This window comes from Empidonax traillii, unplaced genomic scaffold (assembly GCF_003031625.1).
Source record: "Empidonax traillii isolate 1590-97213 ecotype Southwest subspecies unplaced genomic scaffold, ASM303162v1 scaffold579:size954524, whole genome shotgun sequence".
Classification (NCBI taxonomy): Eukaryota; Metazoa; Chordata; class Aves; order Passeriformes; family Tyrannidae; genus Empidonax; species Empidonax traillii.
In genome coordinates this window covers 70743-86609 of record NW_020955772.1, presented here as the reverse complement: position 1 = coordinate 86609, position 15867 = coordinate 70743, and the positions used below count along the sequence as shown (strand labels likewise).

At 57.3% G+C, this 15867-nt stretch overlaps 1 protein-coding gene across 1 annotated transcript; it reads left to right on the top strand.

Annotated features, from left to right (window-relative positions):
• Positions 1-365: 365 nt before the first annotated feature.
• TNNT2 (troponin T2, cardiac type) lies at positions 366-12085 on the top strand. The gene is made up of 17 exons (XM_027898093.1): positions 366-436; positions 2772-2822; positions 3764-3774; positions 3916-3933; positions 5459-5515; positions 6036-6068; positions 6652-6687; positions 6940-6961; positions 7844-7904; positions 8019-8135; positions 8747-8824; positions 8956-9066; positions 9485-9594; positions 10159-10249; positions 10668-10708; positions 11431-11436; positions 12006-12085. Exons 2-17 carry the CDS (start codon positions 2785-2787, stop codon positions 12052-12054), a joined length of 879 nt encoding a protein of 292 aa, XP_027753894.1. The 5' UTR covers positions 366-436; positions 2772-2784; the 3' UTR covers positions 12055-12085.
• The last annotated feature ends 3782 nt before the right edge of the window (positions 12086-15867 follow it).

Here is a 15867-nt window from a genome sequence, read left to right as displayed (position 1 = left end):
CTCGGTGCAGGGGCTGAGTGAGCCGGGGCCGGGGGGTGCCAGGGAGGGTCTGCTCCTCCACTTGAGGCAGCGCTGCCTTATCAGCATCCCCAGCCCCGCTTGACAGCCGGGCTGGCTTGTGTCAGCCCCTCGGGCACTCGCGTATCTCGGTCCGGAGGGTTTAAAATAGCAAATCTCCGAGGCCGCACAATAGCTTGGGCTTATATGGGCTCCTGGGGAGGAAGGGGGAGCGGCGGAGGGGGGGGCCGGGGCCGCGGCTGCCGAAATAGCAGCTCACAAGTGTTGCATTCCTCGCTGGGCGCCGGGCACATTCCTGCCGGCGCTGCCCGCCCCGGGGTGGGCGCTGGAACCCCCTTAAAGCCTCCTGCCCCCCAAGAGCATTTCCCAGACACCCGCCCGGCTTCCCCTCGGCTCCCTGGGACCTCCCGAGGCACAGGTAAGGCTGGGGCAGCCCGCTCCGGGTGTAGATGCTCGGTGGACCCAGAAATGATTCGGCTCCGGGTTCACGGTCCTCCCCAGCCCCTCGCTCTGGTGTGTTTGCCATGAGGGCATTCCCAGGGATAAAGCGCCGGGACCATCTCCATCCCGCTGTGTTTGCAGTTTGTCCAGTGCCTTTTGAACCACCCTGATGTGTGCCAAGGTGGCTGAGATGATAGATTTTGGCTGCCCTGGTTCTGGGGGAATCTCATGGATCCCCGATCCCTGTGTCTCTGGAGGGAACAGGAGGGATGTGATACCAGCCTGGCCCTGGCTCGCTGGCAGCCTGTGGGGTGGGATTGGGGTGGGATTGGGGTGGGATTGGGGTGGGATTGGGGTGGGATGCTCCTGGGCACAGTCTGACCCTGCCAGGCAGGACCTGGAGCAGTGACACGACCCACACTGGAGCAAATGAGAGCTCCGTGTCTGGGCAGTCTGTGAACCACGGATTAACTCAGCCCCACAGGGCTGACCAGCCAGCCCTGAGCTGAAGGACAGGGTGATTTTAAGGAGGAATATCTGGATTGTTTAATACACAACAAATGATGGGAGATTTTTTGCAGCCAATAAATAATATGTGCAATGTTTCCTCTTTAACTCTGTACTATATCTGATGGTTCTCCTAACTCTATCAAAACAGAATTTCAGGCTTAAATGGAAATGTTTATCTGTTTCTGTGCAGAGGATGGATATATATACACCTTAGAGCCATTTTTTTCTTGTGTATCCCCTTAACAGTCCTGGGTTTGGTGCTGTTCCCTCTGCTCTTTGGGATCTAGTGATGTATGAGAGAGGAGGGGAATGGAAATGTAGGAATAAACTTTCACATGTTTGCACTGTCATGGCCAGGAGGGGCCCTCCACTCCTGTGTCATGAGAGGATGACATGAAGCCTTCTGCTTAGAGGCTTACAGGTGCATAACAGATTTGGCCAAGCTTGGGGTTTCAGAACCGTGCTGAGCCAGGGGGAGAAGCAGTGCCAGGAACTGATATTTGAGGGGAAATGGAAATCGAGGGGATGGTGCTGGAGGGGGTGCTGAGGGCCAAGCCCCACATCCATCAGAAGAAAGGGAACAGCGACAGCAGAAGCAGGAGATGAGCCCGAGGCAGATGGGGCCGAGTTCTGACTTTGTGTGTCTGCAAAAGCCCCTCGTGAGTCATTGCCCAGAACTGAGATCTGACAACCCCTGGAGCTGTGGGTGTGCCCAGACAGCCCTCCTGCAGTGCCTTTCCCATGCCTGAGGATTCCAGCTCTGGATTCAGCATCCTGAATAAGCAATCCTGAAGCCTGTCCTACCCATCCTGGGTAATAAATGCTCCACAGATGTAGCCAGGACCAGTTGTTCCCAGACTCTGGGCAGCAGGAGAAGTGAAGCGTTGCTGCTCTGGGAACAGGTGGTTTAGCACATGGAAGTTATTTCTAGAGCTGCCTTGTGTTGTCCTGAGGCATCTCAGCTCTGCTGAGGTCTGGCACGGTCATGAGCAGTGCAGGGGTTGATGCTCTGGGCTGCTCCAGGATGCCCAAGGATGGGGCTGGTCAGTGCAGACCTCACAGTGGAGTGCTGGGTGAAGGTTAGATGAGGTGGGACGATGAGCAAAGTCCTCCTGAGCACAGCTGGGAGGGAGGCAGATGTGCTGGGAACATAAGCATGGCTGTTGCTGCAGAGTTTTTAAGCCCTACTGCTAAAACCAGGGTGTGAATTAATTATCCCTTTTAGCTGACCTCAGGCTCGGGGCCAGCACCAAGAGAGAAATGCTCCTGCTGAGCCCAGGTTGCCTCTTTCCAGAGCCCTTGGAGGTCTGGGCTGGGAGATCTCCCCCAAGGACTTGTGCTATGCCTTGTGCAGGACTGTAAATCTAAGATAACAACAAGTCATCCCTGAAAGCTTCAACTGAGCTAAGAATAGTCAGGGAGCAAAACAAGCTGCTCATTACAGTGGGGTGATTTTCCTGCCCCCTGAACAAACACAGCCCCCTGAGAGGGCTGAGCAGAGGGGAGCTGTGCCCTGGACATGGCTCCTGACAGAGCTATCAGCGCTGCACGAGGCTGTGTCTAATCTCCTGCCTCCTATTTGAGGCGAGCTGTGATCCTGGGACAGGAGGGGAGGGGGGAGCCCTTATCTCTGCTGAGATAAGGCTGTCACAGCCCAGCTGGGGACAGCTCGGAGCTCCAAGTCTTTTGGAGAGAGAAGCAACATCTCTGTGCCCGTGTCCTGGTGCTGGAGGACAGGCTGTGCTTGTCCTTATCTCAGCTCCTAACCCTCGCTTTTTCCAATCTGCCTTGAACCCTGCTAGATAACCAGCAGGCATGTCGGACACTGAAGAGGTCACTGAAGAATATGAGCAGTAAGTGGTGTGTTTTTAGAGACACTTCCTTTCCCCCCCTATTCCCACTTTCCCAGAGGTGCCACTCAGAGGGCACTGGCTCTTGTTGTTACCCCAGCACCCAGCATGAAGCCCCCCACCCCCCCCCAGCCTGTGCCCACTGCCCTGGCAGTGCCAGACCCCCAGCAGTGAGGAATGTTGTGTTAGGAGCTGTATCCACACACGTGGATGGGACAAGGGGATGGTTCATGTATTAAAAAGGCTGCAGTGTAAATCAGTGAGATAGAGAACTGGGAAAACTTGATGCCACCAGTCTGTTGCTGATGGGGTCCTGCTGCCACACCCAGACCATCAATCCCCAAGGCCCGAATTTGAGAGGAATTTTTGCTGGTGAGGGTTCCTGGGCCATGAGGTGTGTCCTGGAGGGATGGGGCTCAACATCTGCATTACAGAGTTATGGGGATCAGTGTGAACACAGCTCCTGCTTCTCACCCACCAACTGAAGAAGCAGATTTGCATCCTCCTCTTGTGTTTCAATGCCATGACAAACTCACATGTGTCAGCAACCTGTCCCCTGGGCGCACCTGAGGACAGGCTGTGCATCTTCCCCAAGGTCAGAGAAGGTCTTTGGGGCAAAGGTGGGATGTGAGTTGACTGTTTCTGGGACTACAGGCCATGGTCACTCAATCTTCTCAAGTTGCAAACCCACGGTGTGCTCTGACCACTGTCAAAGTGTCAGTCCAGCCCTTCAGCTCCTGCTGTCCCCAGCCTGCAGAGGGACCTGGACCTTGTCCCTGTCCCCACTGCCACCCTAAAGCCACCCACACAACAGCCCTTGCCCATCCCCTTGCTACGAGAAAGGGGATTTCCTTGAGGAAATTCCCAGTTCCCCTCCCGATGGACACACGTGCCCCGTTACAGCAGATGGGTGTAACTGCAGATGTTTGTGTTGTGCTTTGCAGGGAGCAGGAAGGTAAGAGGACGTGGAGCATCTGCAGCTCCACCTGGAGCACCTGCAGCTGCCCTGAGGCCAAAAAATGATCAGAGAAGCTTCAATAACCTGCGTCTCCTTTCCCTTCTCTCTCTCTCCCGTGCCTGTGTGTGCTCTGTGAAGAGGAGTACGTGGAAGAAGGTAGGTGTTTACCTGCTGCAGGTTCAGTATTTTGTTTGGGGGGCTGTGGGGGTCAACTCCTTGGCTGCAGTGGCCAAATCATGCCCAGGAAAGGCATGTTCCAGATTCCTCCCCCTGAAACATCAGTAGGATCAAAACCAGACTGAGTTTTCCCAGGATCTCTTTTGTCAGAGCGAGCCCTTGACTCAAAACAGGGGTGGAAATGCTGGGCATGGGTGCTGGCAGAGCTGGAACTTCAGCTGGATTTGTGTTAGTGATGCTTAAGCACAAACCTCCCTCTGCCTCAGCCCGATGATGACACAACCCCCTCCCCGTGCACGGAGCTGCTCTGGGGCACAGCTGAGCTGGGCTTTTGGGCTGGGCTGGGGAGCTGGGCTTTGCTGAGCCTCTTGCTGCTTCAGGGCACTGCCAGGCAAAACATCCTGAGCCTTAAAAGCAAAGAGAGGCACAAAGGGGAAGCCCCTGCAGTGTTTGAGTCCTTGTCTCATGCACGCCAGAGCTCCGCAGCTTCGTGGCCTCCCACTAACTCTGCGCTTATTCCTTTCCCTCCTCCCTGGCCCAGAAGAGGAAGAATGGATGGAGGAAGAAGACGGTAGTTATTGCACCTTTCTTTATTTCATCTCTCCACTGCTGCTGTCAGTATGTCGTGGGTCGTGTGTCTTTCGCCTCTCCCTGGCTGGGAGATGGTTTTCTTTCATTCTTCCACTTCTCTCTCCTGGTCCTTGCACTCCCCTCTCCTGCCCCGCTGTGCTGTCTGTGGATCTGCTCCCGCGTCTGTGGCTTCTCTCTTACATCTGCCGATCAGAGGCACTCTGCTCTCTTTGCTGTCTTCTTTCTCTTTCCTTCTGTCTTGCTGTGGGACCGCAAGTCCTCCCAAGACCTGCGAGCCCCAGCGTTGCTGACTCCGGTGGAAGACTCTTGTGGGGACACTGCTCCCTCCAGCGGAAAAATGCTCCAACAGTGTCACAAATGAGATTGGGAGGGTGCCGAAGGCACGTTCTCTGGTGCCAGCCAGTCCTGGGCTTCGCTGGGCTAGAGAAGAAAGATAGAAATCCCTCCCTGCTTCCTGGGGTGTAAGGGAATGATAGCGTGAGAGGGAAGGAGGGACAAAGCCAGGATGTCGCTATAAATGCTTTAATTTCATTAATTTAAATTTTTTTTCTTGCCTGAGGACAGAGCAGCCCTTGGGTAAAGGTTAGAGCAAAATCTTTTGCTTCGTGAGCCTCTGTTCCTCTCTCCTGTGGCTGTGTCTCCTCTGGTCTCTCTCAGTTGGCTCCGTGCCACAGTTGTCCTGATACCAGGATGTGTAGGGAGCCAGAGGGAACGGTGTTGTCCCACTCAGGATGTGTAGGGAGCCAGAGGGGACGGTGTTGTCCCACTCAGGATGTGTAGGGAGCCAGAGGGAACGGTGTTGTCCCACTCAGGATGTGTAGGGAGCCAGAGGGAACGGTGTTGTCCCACTCAGGGTGTGTAGGGAGCCAGAGGGAACGGTGCTGTTGGACTCACACTGCCCCTTATCCCACAGGTCAGGAAGAGCAGGTAGAGGAGGTGGAGGAGACGACCGGTGAAACCAAGGCAGAAGGTGAGTGGTGGCTTTGCCAGCAAGCTCCCAGGGCTTGGCAGGAGCCATGCTCTGCCCCAGGGCAGTGCCAAGCAGGGGCTGAGATGTCCCAGCATGGCCTGTGACAGGGGCCAGTAGCACAGAGGGGCAGCTCTCCCCCAGCTCTGTGGTGTCCAGTAAGGGGGGTGTCAAAGCTGAGATGCCCTTTCCTGACCTGCCTTGGCCCTGCAAGCATGAGGATGTTTGTGTTTGCTGCTGGTTGCTGATGGGTTTGTGTCCAGCCCTCTGAAATAATGCCAAAAATGAGCCAAGCCTGTTTCATCAAACCCCCCAAGGTGGGGTTTCCAGAGCAGGGGTCATGCTCTGATGTGTCTCACCATCTAAAGAGCACTGGGACATTTGGGGTGGCCTGAGGTGTGACCCTGTGCTGTTATTACAGCTCGTCAGGGGGCTCAGATCCCTGCTGTGTCCCCCAGGTTTGGGTGCTGGGACCCCTGTGTACTTGTCCAAATTCATATTCTCCCCATTTCTTTTAAAACAGAGCAAGAAGATGAAACAAAGGCATCAGGAGAAGGTAAAGCAGGAGCAGAGGAAAGATGGTTTGGGCCATTTCAGTTTTGACCCCAGTCCCCCAAGACACTGGGCCCTTGGAACAGTATTTTTGGTGATGAATTCATTTTCTGCTGAAGGGAGAGAATCTGTGGTAAACAGGGCAGAGCTGCCCTGGCCTCGTCCTGCAGCGGGGCAGGGGCAGCAGGAGGGGTGGTTGTGTGCTGCCTAGGAAAGAAATTCACCCAAAATCAGAGAGTCAGAGAATCACAAAATTATTTAGGTTGGTAAAGACCTTAAAGACCATCTTTTTCCAATCCCTGCCATGGGCAGGGACACCTTCCACTAGACCAGGCTGCTCCAAACCCCATCCAACCTGGCCATGAACACTTCCAGGGATGGGGCAGCCACAGCTTCTCTGGGCATCCTAGAAGGGTTGAGGTACAATTAGAAGTACAAAAGGAGAGGGTGGCACTGCTGTTTTTTGGACAGTGCTCTCAGGCACATGGTGGGATTGATGGGGTGTCCTGTGCAGGGCCAGGAGTTGGACTCGATGATCCTGATGGCTCAACACATTCTATGATTCTGTGACTCTCTGTTTTCCACAGGTGGAGAGGGGGACAGAGAGCAGGAGCCTGGGGAAGGTGAAGTATCACCCTCATTCCTTTCATCTGTGTAAGGAGGTACCAAAAACTGCTCTGCCCAGCCGGGAGCACCAAAGTATGTCCCGGGTTTTGGATGGACACCTCATTGCTGGAGGATGATCCACAGTGCAGCCTGTGCTGCTGGGAGAGAGGGGGAGCTGGGCTCAGGGTGGTGGGTTTGGGTCAAGGTGTGAAGGAAATACCTCTGTGAGCCTGACCTTGTCTTTCTGTCCTGCTCCTGGGGACCCGCAGGGGAATCGAAGCCAAAACCCAAGTAAGTGTCAGAGTGTTTTCTCTGGGGCAAGGTCTGAGCTGGGAGCTGTGCCAGGGCAGAGGCTCCATGTGATGGGCTTAGCACCCTGGTCCATAAAGGGCACGGGACAGTGAGGCCTCCAGAGCATGGAAACAGAGTGGGACTGGGAGATGGAGGAAAAAAAGGGAGAGAAACAGGTAAACATGGAGCAAGAGGGAGATTCTGAGAATGGAGTCTTTAGGCAGTTTTGAAGCATTTTGTGGGAGAAATTCAGCTGCCCTGTGGCCCTGTAGCTGGAAAAAAAATCTGTGCACCCCAGCCTGGGACAGAGAGTCCATGGCACAGCCAGGGTCTGGCTTCTGACAGAGTGCTCCTGGCCACAGCACGAGTGCCAGCATTCCAGGGACAGAGCCCAAAGGAACGGGGCTGTGAACCATTGCCAGGAACCTGTGGGTCCTCCTGGAGCCCTGCAATGCTGTGGTGTGGGAGGCAGATCTGTCCTCAGCCATCATCCCTTCATCCCTCTGTGTCTCTGCGTGCCCCTCAAGCCCCCAGAGGGGATGGTCTCCAGCTCCCTGTGCCAGCTCACACTGGAGCACACGGTTCCTCTGTGCCCTTTTGGGTGAGCAGTGGGTTGGCTGCCAGCCCCAGAGCGCTGGCAAAGGGTGGTGGCCACGTTGTCTGCAGCTTGCAGAGCTATTCCAGCCATGCAGGAGCCTTGGAGCGCTTCCCGGGAATGCCATGGCTCTTCCTCCGAGGCTGCCCAGCTGGAGATACTGCACCTCCCTGACCCACAGCTGTGCTCACTCCGGGCTGGGTGGATGGGTGGATGGATGGAAGGCCCCATCCTGGCCCAGATACCTGCTGTGGGCCCACCATCCTCCTGCTCACCTTCCACTGCAGGGTCTTCATGCCAAACCTGGTGCCTCCCAAAATCCCAGATGGCGAGAGGCTGGACTTTGACGTAAGTTGTGCCCTCAGTTCCCATTCCCACGGGGCGATCCCCTCACGTTGCTCCCCTCACAGTGCCCAGCAGCTCCCCAGCTCAGGGGAGTGTTTCTGTTTCTACCCTGTGCAGGACATTCACCGCAAGCGCATGGAGAAGGACCTGAACGAACTGCAGGCCCTCATTGAAGCCCACTTTGAGAGCAGGAAGAAGGAGGAAGAGGAGCTCCTGTCCCTCAAGGACAGGATTGTATGTCTTCAGCCCTCCCTCTCCCGTGTGGGCACGTGGCCACCACCCTTTCCTCACAGTCCTGACAGGAGGACCCGAGACATCCCATGTCCCTGCAGGACAGAGCCTGAGATTCGAGCCAGATTTTGTACCTCAGTGCCCAGGGATTATAGAATCATAGAACCTCCTGAGCTGGGAGACACCTACAATGACCATTGAAGTCGAGCCCCTGGCCCTTCACAGGACACCTCAACAATCCCACCCTGTCCTTGAGAGCGTTGCCCAAACGCTTCTGGAGCTCTGGCAGCCTTGGGGCTGTGCCCACTGCCCTGGGGAGCCTGTTCAGTGCCAACCACCCTCTGGGGGAAGAACCTTTTCCTGAGATCCAACCTAGCCCTCCCCTGACACAGCTCCAGCCGTTCCCTCAGGTCCTGTCCCTGGGCAGCCCTGGCCCATCCGCGGTGCCTGATGACGATGCACCTCCCTCGTGGTCACTGTCCACACACACTCCCCTGGGAGACGTGGGAGCAGCAGATCCACCCTTGGGGCTCTCGGGGCTGTGAGAATCAGGGATCTGTCTGTAGGGACAGAGAGGATGCAGGTTCTCCAGCCAAGGTCCTCTCCTCGTGCAGGAAAAGCGGCGAGCGGAGAGGGCGGAGCAGCAGCGGATCCGCAGCGAGAGGGAGAAGGAGCGCCAGGCCCGGATGGCCGTGAGCATCTCCTGGGAATGGGGGCTCGGGATGGGCTGGGGGGGCCTGGGAGCACGAGCTGGGTGCTGGGGGCAGGACAGCCCCGTGATGTGTCAGTCCACCCGCTCCTGACCCACTCCTGGCCTCGGCAGGAGGAAAGAGCCCGCAAGGAGGAAGAGGAGGCTCGGAAGAGGGCTGAGGAGGAGGACAGGAAGAAGAAAGCTCTCTCCAACATGCTGCATTTTGGAGGCTACATGCAGAAGGTGTGTAATCCTACCCCAGGCGGTGCCAGTGAAGCTGCTGGTGCTCCTGGGACGGGCTTGACCACGGGCTGACCTCACCCGGTGCTGGTAGACTGTGGTTTCTAAAGGCAGGAGAAGTCAGGTCACCTTTTTTGGGGCACAGAAGAGGTTATAAGGCTGAAGTGAGGTCAGAGCTGCTGTGAGCTCAGCTCTGCTGTGCAGGTGCTGGCCAGGGCAGCTCCAGCCTTGCCTCAGGTACAGGAACAGGGATGGGGATGGAAACAGAGGTGTCTTGTCCACTATTGCCAAAATTTCCTCTAAGACCCCATGTGCTTCTGGAACCCCAAAAGCTGAGGGTGCTGGGGGCAGAACTTTGGATGGAGTAGAGCAAAGGGCTGGGCAGATTTCCTTCCCTCCAATGAACTGATGGTTTCCTCAGTCAGAGAAGAAGGGCGGGAAGAAGCAAACAGAGCGGGAGAAGAAGAAGAAGATCCTCAGCGAACGGCGGAAGCCCCTGAACATCGACCACCTCAGTGAAGACAAGCTGAGGTGAGCACAGGCTGCAGGAGAGTTGTCCAGGGCAGGAGCTCGGTGTTGGGTCTCACCTCCTGAGGCAGGATCCTGGACTGGAGAGGGATGTCTGGGGCAGGATCCTGGGCTGGAGAGGGATGTCTGGGGCAGGATCCTGGGCTGGAGAGGGATGTCTGGGGCTTGCAGCCCAGACAAGAGGGTGATGGCACAGATGGAGGTGGGCTGTGACACCCCTCTGGGGACATGGCTCCATGGTTCTGCCCGGCCACCACAGCCAGGCTGCGGCTGGTGGCACCAGCCATCAGAGGGAGCCAGGCTCACACTCATGGGACGTGTGTGCCCCAAGGGAGCCAGGCTCACATTGGGTGGGAGTTGCATCCTAAGGGACCCACTCTCACCTGTATGTGACCTGCACAAACCTCCACCATGGCTCTGGCATCACCAGCTGGGTAACACGTCCCTGTCTGGGCAAGGAGCCTCCAGAGCACGGGAGGTGTTGGCATCACTGCCCCATCCCCTGCTCTGAGCTCCCTGGGAGCCACGTCCCTTCCCTGCACTGTCACCAGCTGGCTCTTCCCACAGGGAGAAGGCCAAGGAGCTGTGGCAGAACATCCGTGACCTGGAGGCAGAGAAATTTGACCTGCAGGAAAAGTTCAAGCGGCAGAAGTACGAGGTGAGCCACCAGGTCCTCTGTGATTTGTTCACCCTCCACGTTCCCGGCTGCTCCTTCTGCTCCCCAGCTGGGAGACGAGGTGGGTTGTCCCAGTGGCCTCCCAGCTCCTGCTTGGCACTGCAAGAGGCTTCCTGCTCTGCTGCACAGCTCAGCCCCTGTCCAAGGCCAAGTTGGATGAGGCTTGGAGCAACCTGATCTAGTAGAAGATGTCCCTGCCCAGGGCAGGGGGTGGGATGAGATGAGCTTTAAGGTCCCTTCCAACCCAAGCCATTCTGGGATTCTGTTATTCTAAACCCCAGGCAAGAACTGCAGGGAAAAAGAGAGCAGTGATGCATCTTCAGCCCGACCCTTGTCCCCAGCCAGGCATGGGGCATCTTGTCAGGCCTCACCATCCATCCACCTGCGTTTTTTCTTGCAGATCAACGTCCTCCGAAACCGTGTCAGTGACCACCAGAAAGTGTAAGTCCCTGGGCAGGCTACACCTCCCTTCTCAACATCTGCTGTCCTTCCAGCTCCAGCTCCCTGTTGTCCTGGCCTCAGTTCCCACTCTCTCACACCCTCTCTGGGCCACCTCTTCTTCCTCCCACCCCTGCCTCTGGTCCCACTGGTGCCTGGTGTTCACAGACCTGCAGGGCTGGCCCAGAGATCTCAGTCTCTGCTCTTCTGCTCCCCTTTACAGACCCTCCTGACCTCCCACCTCCACCTGCTTACCCCTGCTTCCCCCTGTCCCACAGACCCTGGCTGGGGAGGGACAGACCCTGGCTGGGGAGACCCCCCCTCTGCATGGGGACCCTTGTGTCCTGTGAGGTCCTTCCAGCTTCCAGCAACCCCCATCCCTGCAAGGGATGCTCTGCCTAGCATCCCAGGGAAGTGCTGGAGATCCCAGCTTGTCCAGGAGGGGGAATGCCATGGGCTGTGGGAGCTGTAGAGCCCTGCAAGGGCAGGGCAGCCTGTCCCCACGTCCACGATCCCTGCACATGACCGGGGGGCCCTGTGTAGGAGGGTGGAAGAGGCTGTTTCACCCCCACTCTCAGGAGCACCACGCTGCTCTCACATCCCCATCCCAACCCTCCCGTCTCACCTGGGAGATGCTGAGCTCACCCCGTGTCAGGTGCAGCATCTCCCACCCACTGACACCAGCTCTCTCTTCTCTCCTGCCCCACCACGGCCTGTTCCTGCAGCAAAGGGTGAGTACAGGTGTTTCTGAGCGCTGTGTGTCTCCCACTGCACGTGTGCTGCATGGACACTGGGACAGCAGGGAAGCAGCAGGGCTGAGGGACAAGGCAATGCCAAGGATTGGCAGCCAAAGCCAGAAATGCCCTTCACTTTCCACCCAAGGCTCTTCCTCCTCCTCCTCCTCTTCCTCTCTGCCAGCTTGTGCCCAAAGCAGTGCCTGTCCCCCTAAGCTGGTTAAGGAGAGCGATGGGGTGGGTCCTGAAGGATTCTGGAGATGTTTTTATCCCCCTGCACCCAGAGATCCAACTGGTCAGTTGTTCTCCAAAGCATCCTTAGATGGGGAGAAACACAGAAAAGGGATTGAGGCTCGTTAGAAACGCCTGGCAAATGCATGAGCTTGTTCCTACAGAGCCCCAAAACACTCGACTCAGGTCCCAGGGTGTTACCTGGGGCCACTGAAGACCTCCATCCCCACAGGGCAGTGAACATCAGTCAGAGATATCTCTGACAGCACCCACCTCACCCCTCCTGCCATGATCGCTAATGCCTTTCTGCACGAGCTTTTCTGCTTCCCTTCCAGGTCAAAGGGTGCCCGTGGGAAGAGCATGGTGGGTGGCAGGTGGAAGTAGCTGCCTCAGGAGGCACGGGAGGCTGAGCCACGGGGAGGGGCATTGCCTTTGGGCTGCCCCACGTGCCCCCCCCCCCCCCACCCTCCTGCTGCATTGAGGCCCTGGCTGCAGGCACAGGGCGGGCTGGGGGAGTAGATGCTTCACCAGGTGCCGTTTCTCATCTCCACACCCCCAGCGCTGGTGTTGTGTCTGTAAATAAAGAGAGCGGTGAGGGGGTGTGGGTGTTGTCTCTATCCTGACGCTCTGAGCTCAGAGGGAACAGGCACAGGACGGTCCCAGAGCTCGACAGAACCAGCATGGTTGCTCTCCTGCTCCAGCCCCCCAGGACCTCCTGAAAAACATTACCACAGAATATTCCATCCACTCCAACTCCCAAGTGAACGGCCTGTCCGGGCATCGAATCCACAATCCTGGAGTTATCAGCACCACGCTCCAACCAACTGAGCCCATCATGTCCTTGTGCCTCACAGCATCTCACACCTGCAGTCCCTGGGAGGTTTTGTAACACACCTCAGTGGTTCTGACCTGCTTTTCCTGCCCCACCATCCTCATTGTGGTCACTTTAGTTCCTGCTTCTGTTGTCCCCGTGCTCCTCTCTGGTCATCTCTCTCTCTCCCACAGTGCCTTGTGGGAGCACTGCTTCCAAGTCTACTGGTCCATGGAATAGTCACAAACTCACCCTCCAGGCCATCCTTACTCCTATTTCCACCACTTGTTGCAGGGCCCAGACCAACTGGGTTTGCCTCCTCTGCATGTTTCTGACAACATCCACTGAAGCCCTGAGATAAGTCAGTGTGGAGAGGCCATTTATCTGTGCCTTAGGGGTGTAGATCTCTTCCCATCTGGCTGTGGGCACCTCTGTAGTGTGTTCACACATGCAGTGCCCGCAGTGGCACATCAGCTGGATAGCCCCGAGTGTTCCTGGTGGATCTGGGTCTGGAGTGTCAGCCAGTTGGAGATACCAGCCTTGCCTGCCCGTTTCACAGGGCAAATTGTCCCATGGTGTTGATAAACAGCATCCATGAAGCATTTCCCAGAGCAGTGAGGAAGGGAGAGATGCACAGGATGATGGATCTTCAAAGGCTTCTTGTCCCCTGGCAAGGTATTTTGTCTCCCTCCTTGCTGGGGTTGCCTGTCCTCCCCTTCCCCTCCCTGCTGATGTGGGGGTATCCTGCAGATTGAGCTCCTGTTGGAGGATGATTTATTTTGCCTAATTCAACACCACCATCAGGTTTTGGGGAACAAGGCTCCGGGAAGCCTCACACTCAGTGAGGCAGCAAGTGGAGGACAACCAGCTGCCCATCACCCACTTCCTCAAAAATGGGCTGTGAAGGGCTGAACGTGATCCCTTACTGGGACAAAAGAGGAGAGCTGGGGAGGGTGGCAGTGCTGGGACATGAAATGTCCGGAGGGCGGCTGAGTGATGGTCCAGCAAGTGACGTTTCCACCCGCCTGACACACGGCAACAGGAGAGAGGAGCGCTCGGGACAGACAGCGGTGTGAGGCTTGGAAAGAAAACCTCGCACTTTCCCAGGCTCGGAAGGTCCATTCCCCAAACTTTCCCGGCAGGTAAAGGGCTGGTGCCGGCGCCCGGAGCCGCACAGCGGCACTGCAGCCGCTCTGCCCGTCCCTGCGGGGCTGGCAGCGCCCAGGGCGGGGGTACCCGGGCACTCCCTGCTTCCCACAGCGCTGCCTGTCGCGGCAGCTCCTGGCCCTTGTCCAGCCCTGCTCCCTGCGCGCCGGGGCCGAAACCTGCGCGCTCCCTCCACGCCCGGCACCTCCCGCCCCGCGCCCGCTGCGCGGTGGCACAGCCCGTGCCAGGGCGGCTGAGTCAGCGCCCAGCCCTCACACCCACCCTCCCCGCGCCCCCTCCCTCCCTCCCTCCCTCCCTCCCTCCCGTGCCCGTGGATTCCCACCGTGAGCGGGCACGGCAGGACGCAGCGATCCTCTGGGACGTGGCAGAGCACGTCCCGGGGGCTTCCCCGGGGGGTTTCTCGGGTGCTGGCATCACCCCGAGCGCTGCACGGGCTGCGTGACGGTGGCAGCGGTGCGGCGAGTTGTGCCAGGGATCAGATGGCAGCGCGGCTCAGGTGCTGGGTGCTGGGGAGCAGCTCTGCTCTGTCGCCCCTCCTCGGGGTCTGCAGCTCCTCCCCAGGGGCAGCACCGGAATCTGCTCTCTGTGAGCAGCGACAGCACCCGAGGGAACGGCTGGAGCTGTACCAGGGCAGGGCTAGGCTGGATATTTAGGCAAAAGGTTCTTCCCCCAGAGGGTGATCGGGCACTGAACAGGCTCCCCAGGGCAGTGGTCACAGCGCCAAGGCTGACAGAGCTCAGGAAGTGTTTGGACAGTGCTCTCAGGCACGTGGTGAGATTGCTGGGGTGTCCTGTGCAGGGCCAGGAATCGGACCCAATGATCCCTGTGGATCCCTTCCAACTCAGGATATTCTGTGATTTTATGATCCTGTGATCTAGTCCGACCTGCCTGTTCAAGCAGGGTCCCCATGAGGTGTTGGAGCATTGCTCCCCCCACCAGGCACAACACAGGGAGCCATCCCCCACACTCCCCACTGCAGGATGGGGGACCTGAGTCCTTTAGGGCTGGGGAGGGGGTGCAGCACAGGATAACACACCCCCAAACTCCTGAGCCCATGGTGGACTGTGGGGTCCCCACTGCCCAGGCACAGCCCACCACAGGGAGTGTCTTTTGGGTGACATCCACGGTGTCCAGAGCAGCACAGCTCCGTGGAGCACAGAGTGGGTGGTACTGGATGCCATCCCCGGGGGGCATTGCCCATTCTTGGGAATGTGCTGTGGGATTCACCACTCCCACCATCTATAAACTCAGACACACAGTGGTCACACCACACTGATCCGCTGTCCCCAGGTAAGGCAGGGGGTTACCAACCCTCCAGCTCAAGCCAAGGCCAAACACCAGCAAAAGAACTTCAGAAAATAAACCAGCACAACCCCCCATTTCTCGCAGCTCAGGTCCAACAACAACCTGTAGCCTGAAAGACCGAAAAAAACGGTGTAAATGCTGAATTTTGAAACACCTTCCAGACGTGGAGCTCTCACCTCCAGAGTCCCAAGCCATCGTGTTGCTGTGCCATGGCCCTCCCCAGCACACTCCCTGCAGGGCAGGCCCGTTTGTGCAAGCACCTGACGCTGGTGAGTTTCTTCCGATTGTTTTTTAAACGCCTTATAAAACAGCGAGTTTCGTGGAATGTCTTAGCCCTGCAAAGCGCTGCCCAGAGCAGCTCATTCGTAGGTATCAATTAATGGCCTTTAATTGGTTAAAGCCAGCCACGGTTTCTGCTGATTCCACAGCTGTGTTAAGTCACCAGTGAAGCCTTTAATGCGCCGCAGATAGGGTTTAACATCCACACAATGTCCATGAGACAGGTCCCGCTGACACAGCACCCAACCATGCTCTGGGGTAGGAAGGAAGAGGCTTTGGCTGCTGTCTGGAAGCAGCATTTTACTGGCACTCAGTGGAAGGAAAATAATCTTCCTGGTGATGTCTGAATGGCTGTGTCTGTGTGGGCTCTCACACCTCGGTTTCGGTGCAAGGCCCAAGTGTAAACTCTGCTCCTGGGTGGGGGCAGCCACCACTGGCAGGAGCACGGAGGTGTTGAGCCCTAACAGGAGCTGGGATCTGCCCTTTGCCCAGCACTGGATCCATAATGTCCATGACTGGTTGAGGGGGTGCCTGCCCTGGTGTGGAGCTGAGCACCAAAGCTGCAGTGATGCTGCAGAGTCTGGCACTGCCAGGCCAAGGGATGGCACAGATCTCAGGAGGTTTGGAACACTGGA

Coding starts and splice junctions, on each gene's coding strand:
- TNNT2 (XM_027898093.1), top strand. CDS start 2,785: ATGTCGGACACTGAAGAGGTCACTGAAGAATATGAGCA. Junction 8,825..8,955: donor AGCGCCAGGCCCGGATGGCC/GTGAGCATCTCC, acceptor TGGCCTCGGCAG/GAGGAAAGAGCCCGCAAGGA. Junction 9,067..9,484: donor TTGGAGGCTACATGCAGAAG/GTGTGTAATCCT, acceptor TGGTTTCCTCAG/TCAGAGAAGAAGGGCGGGAA.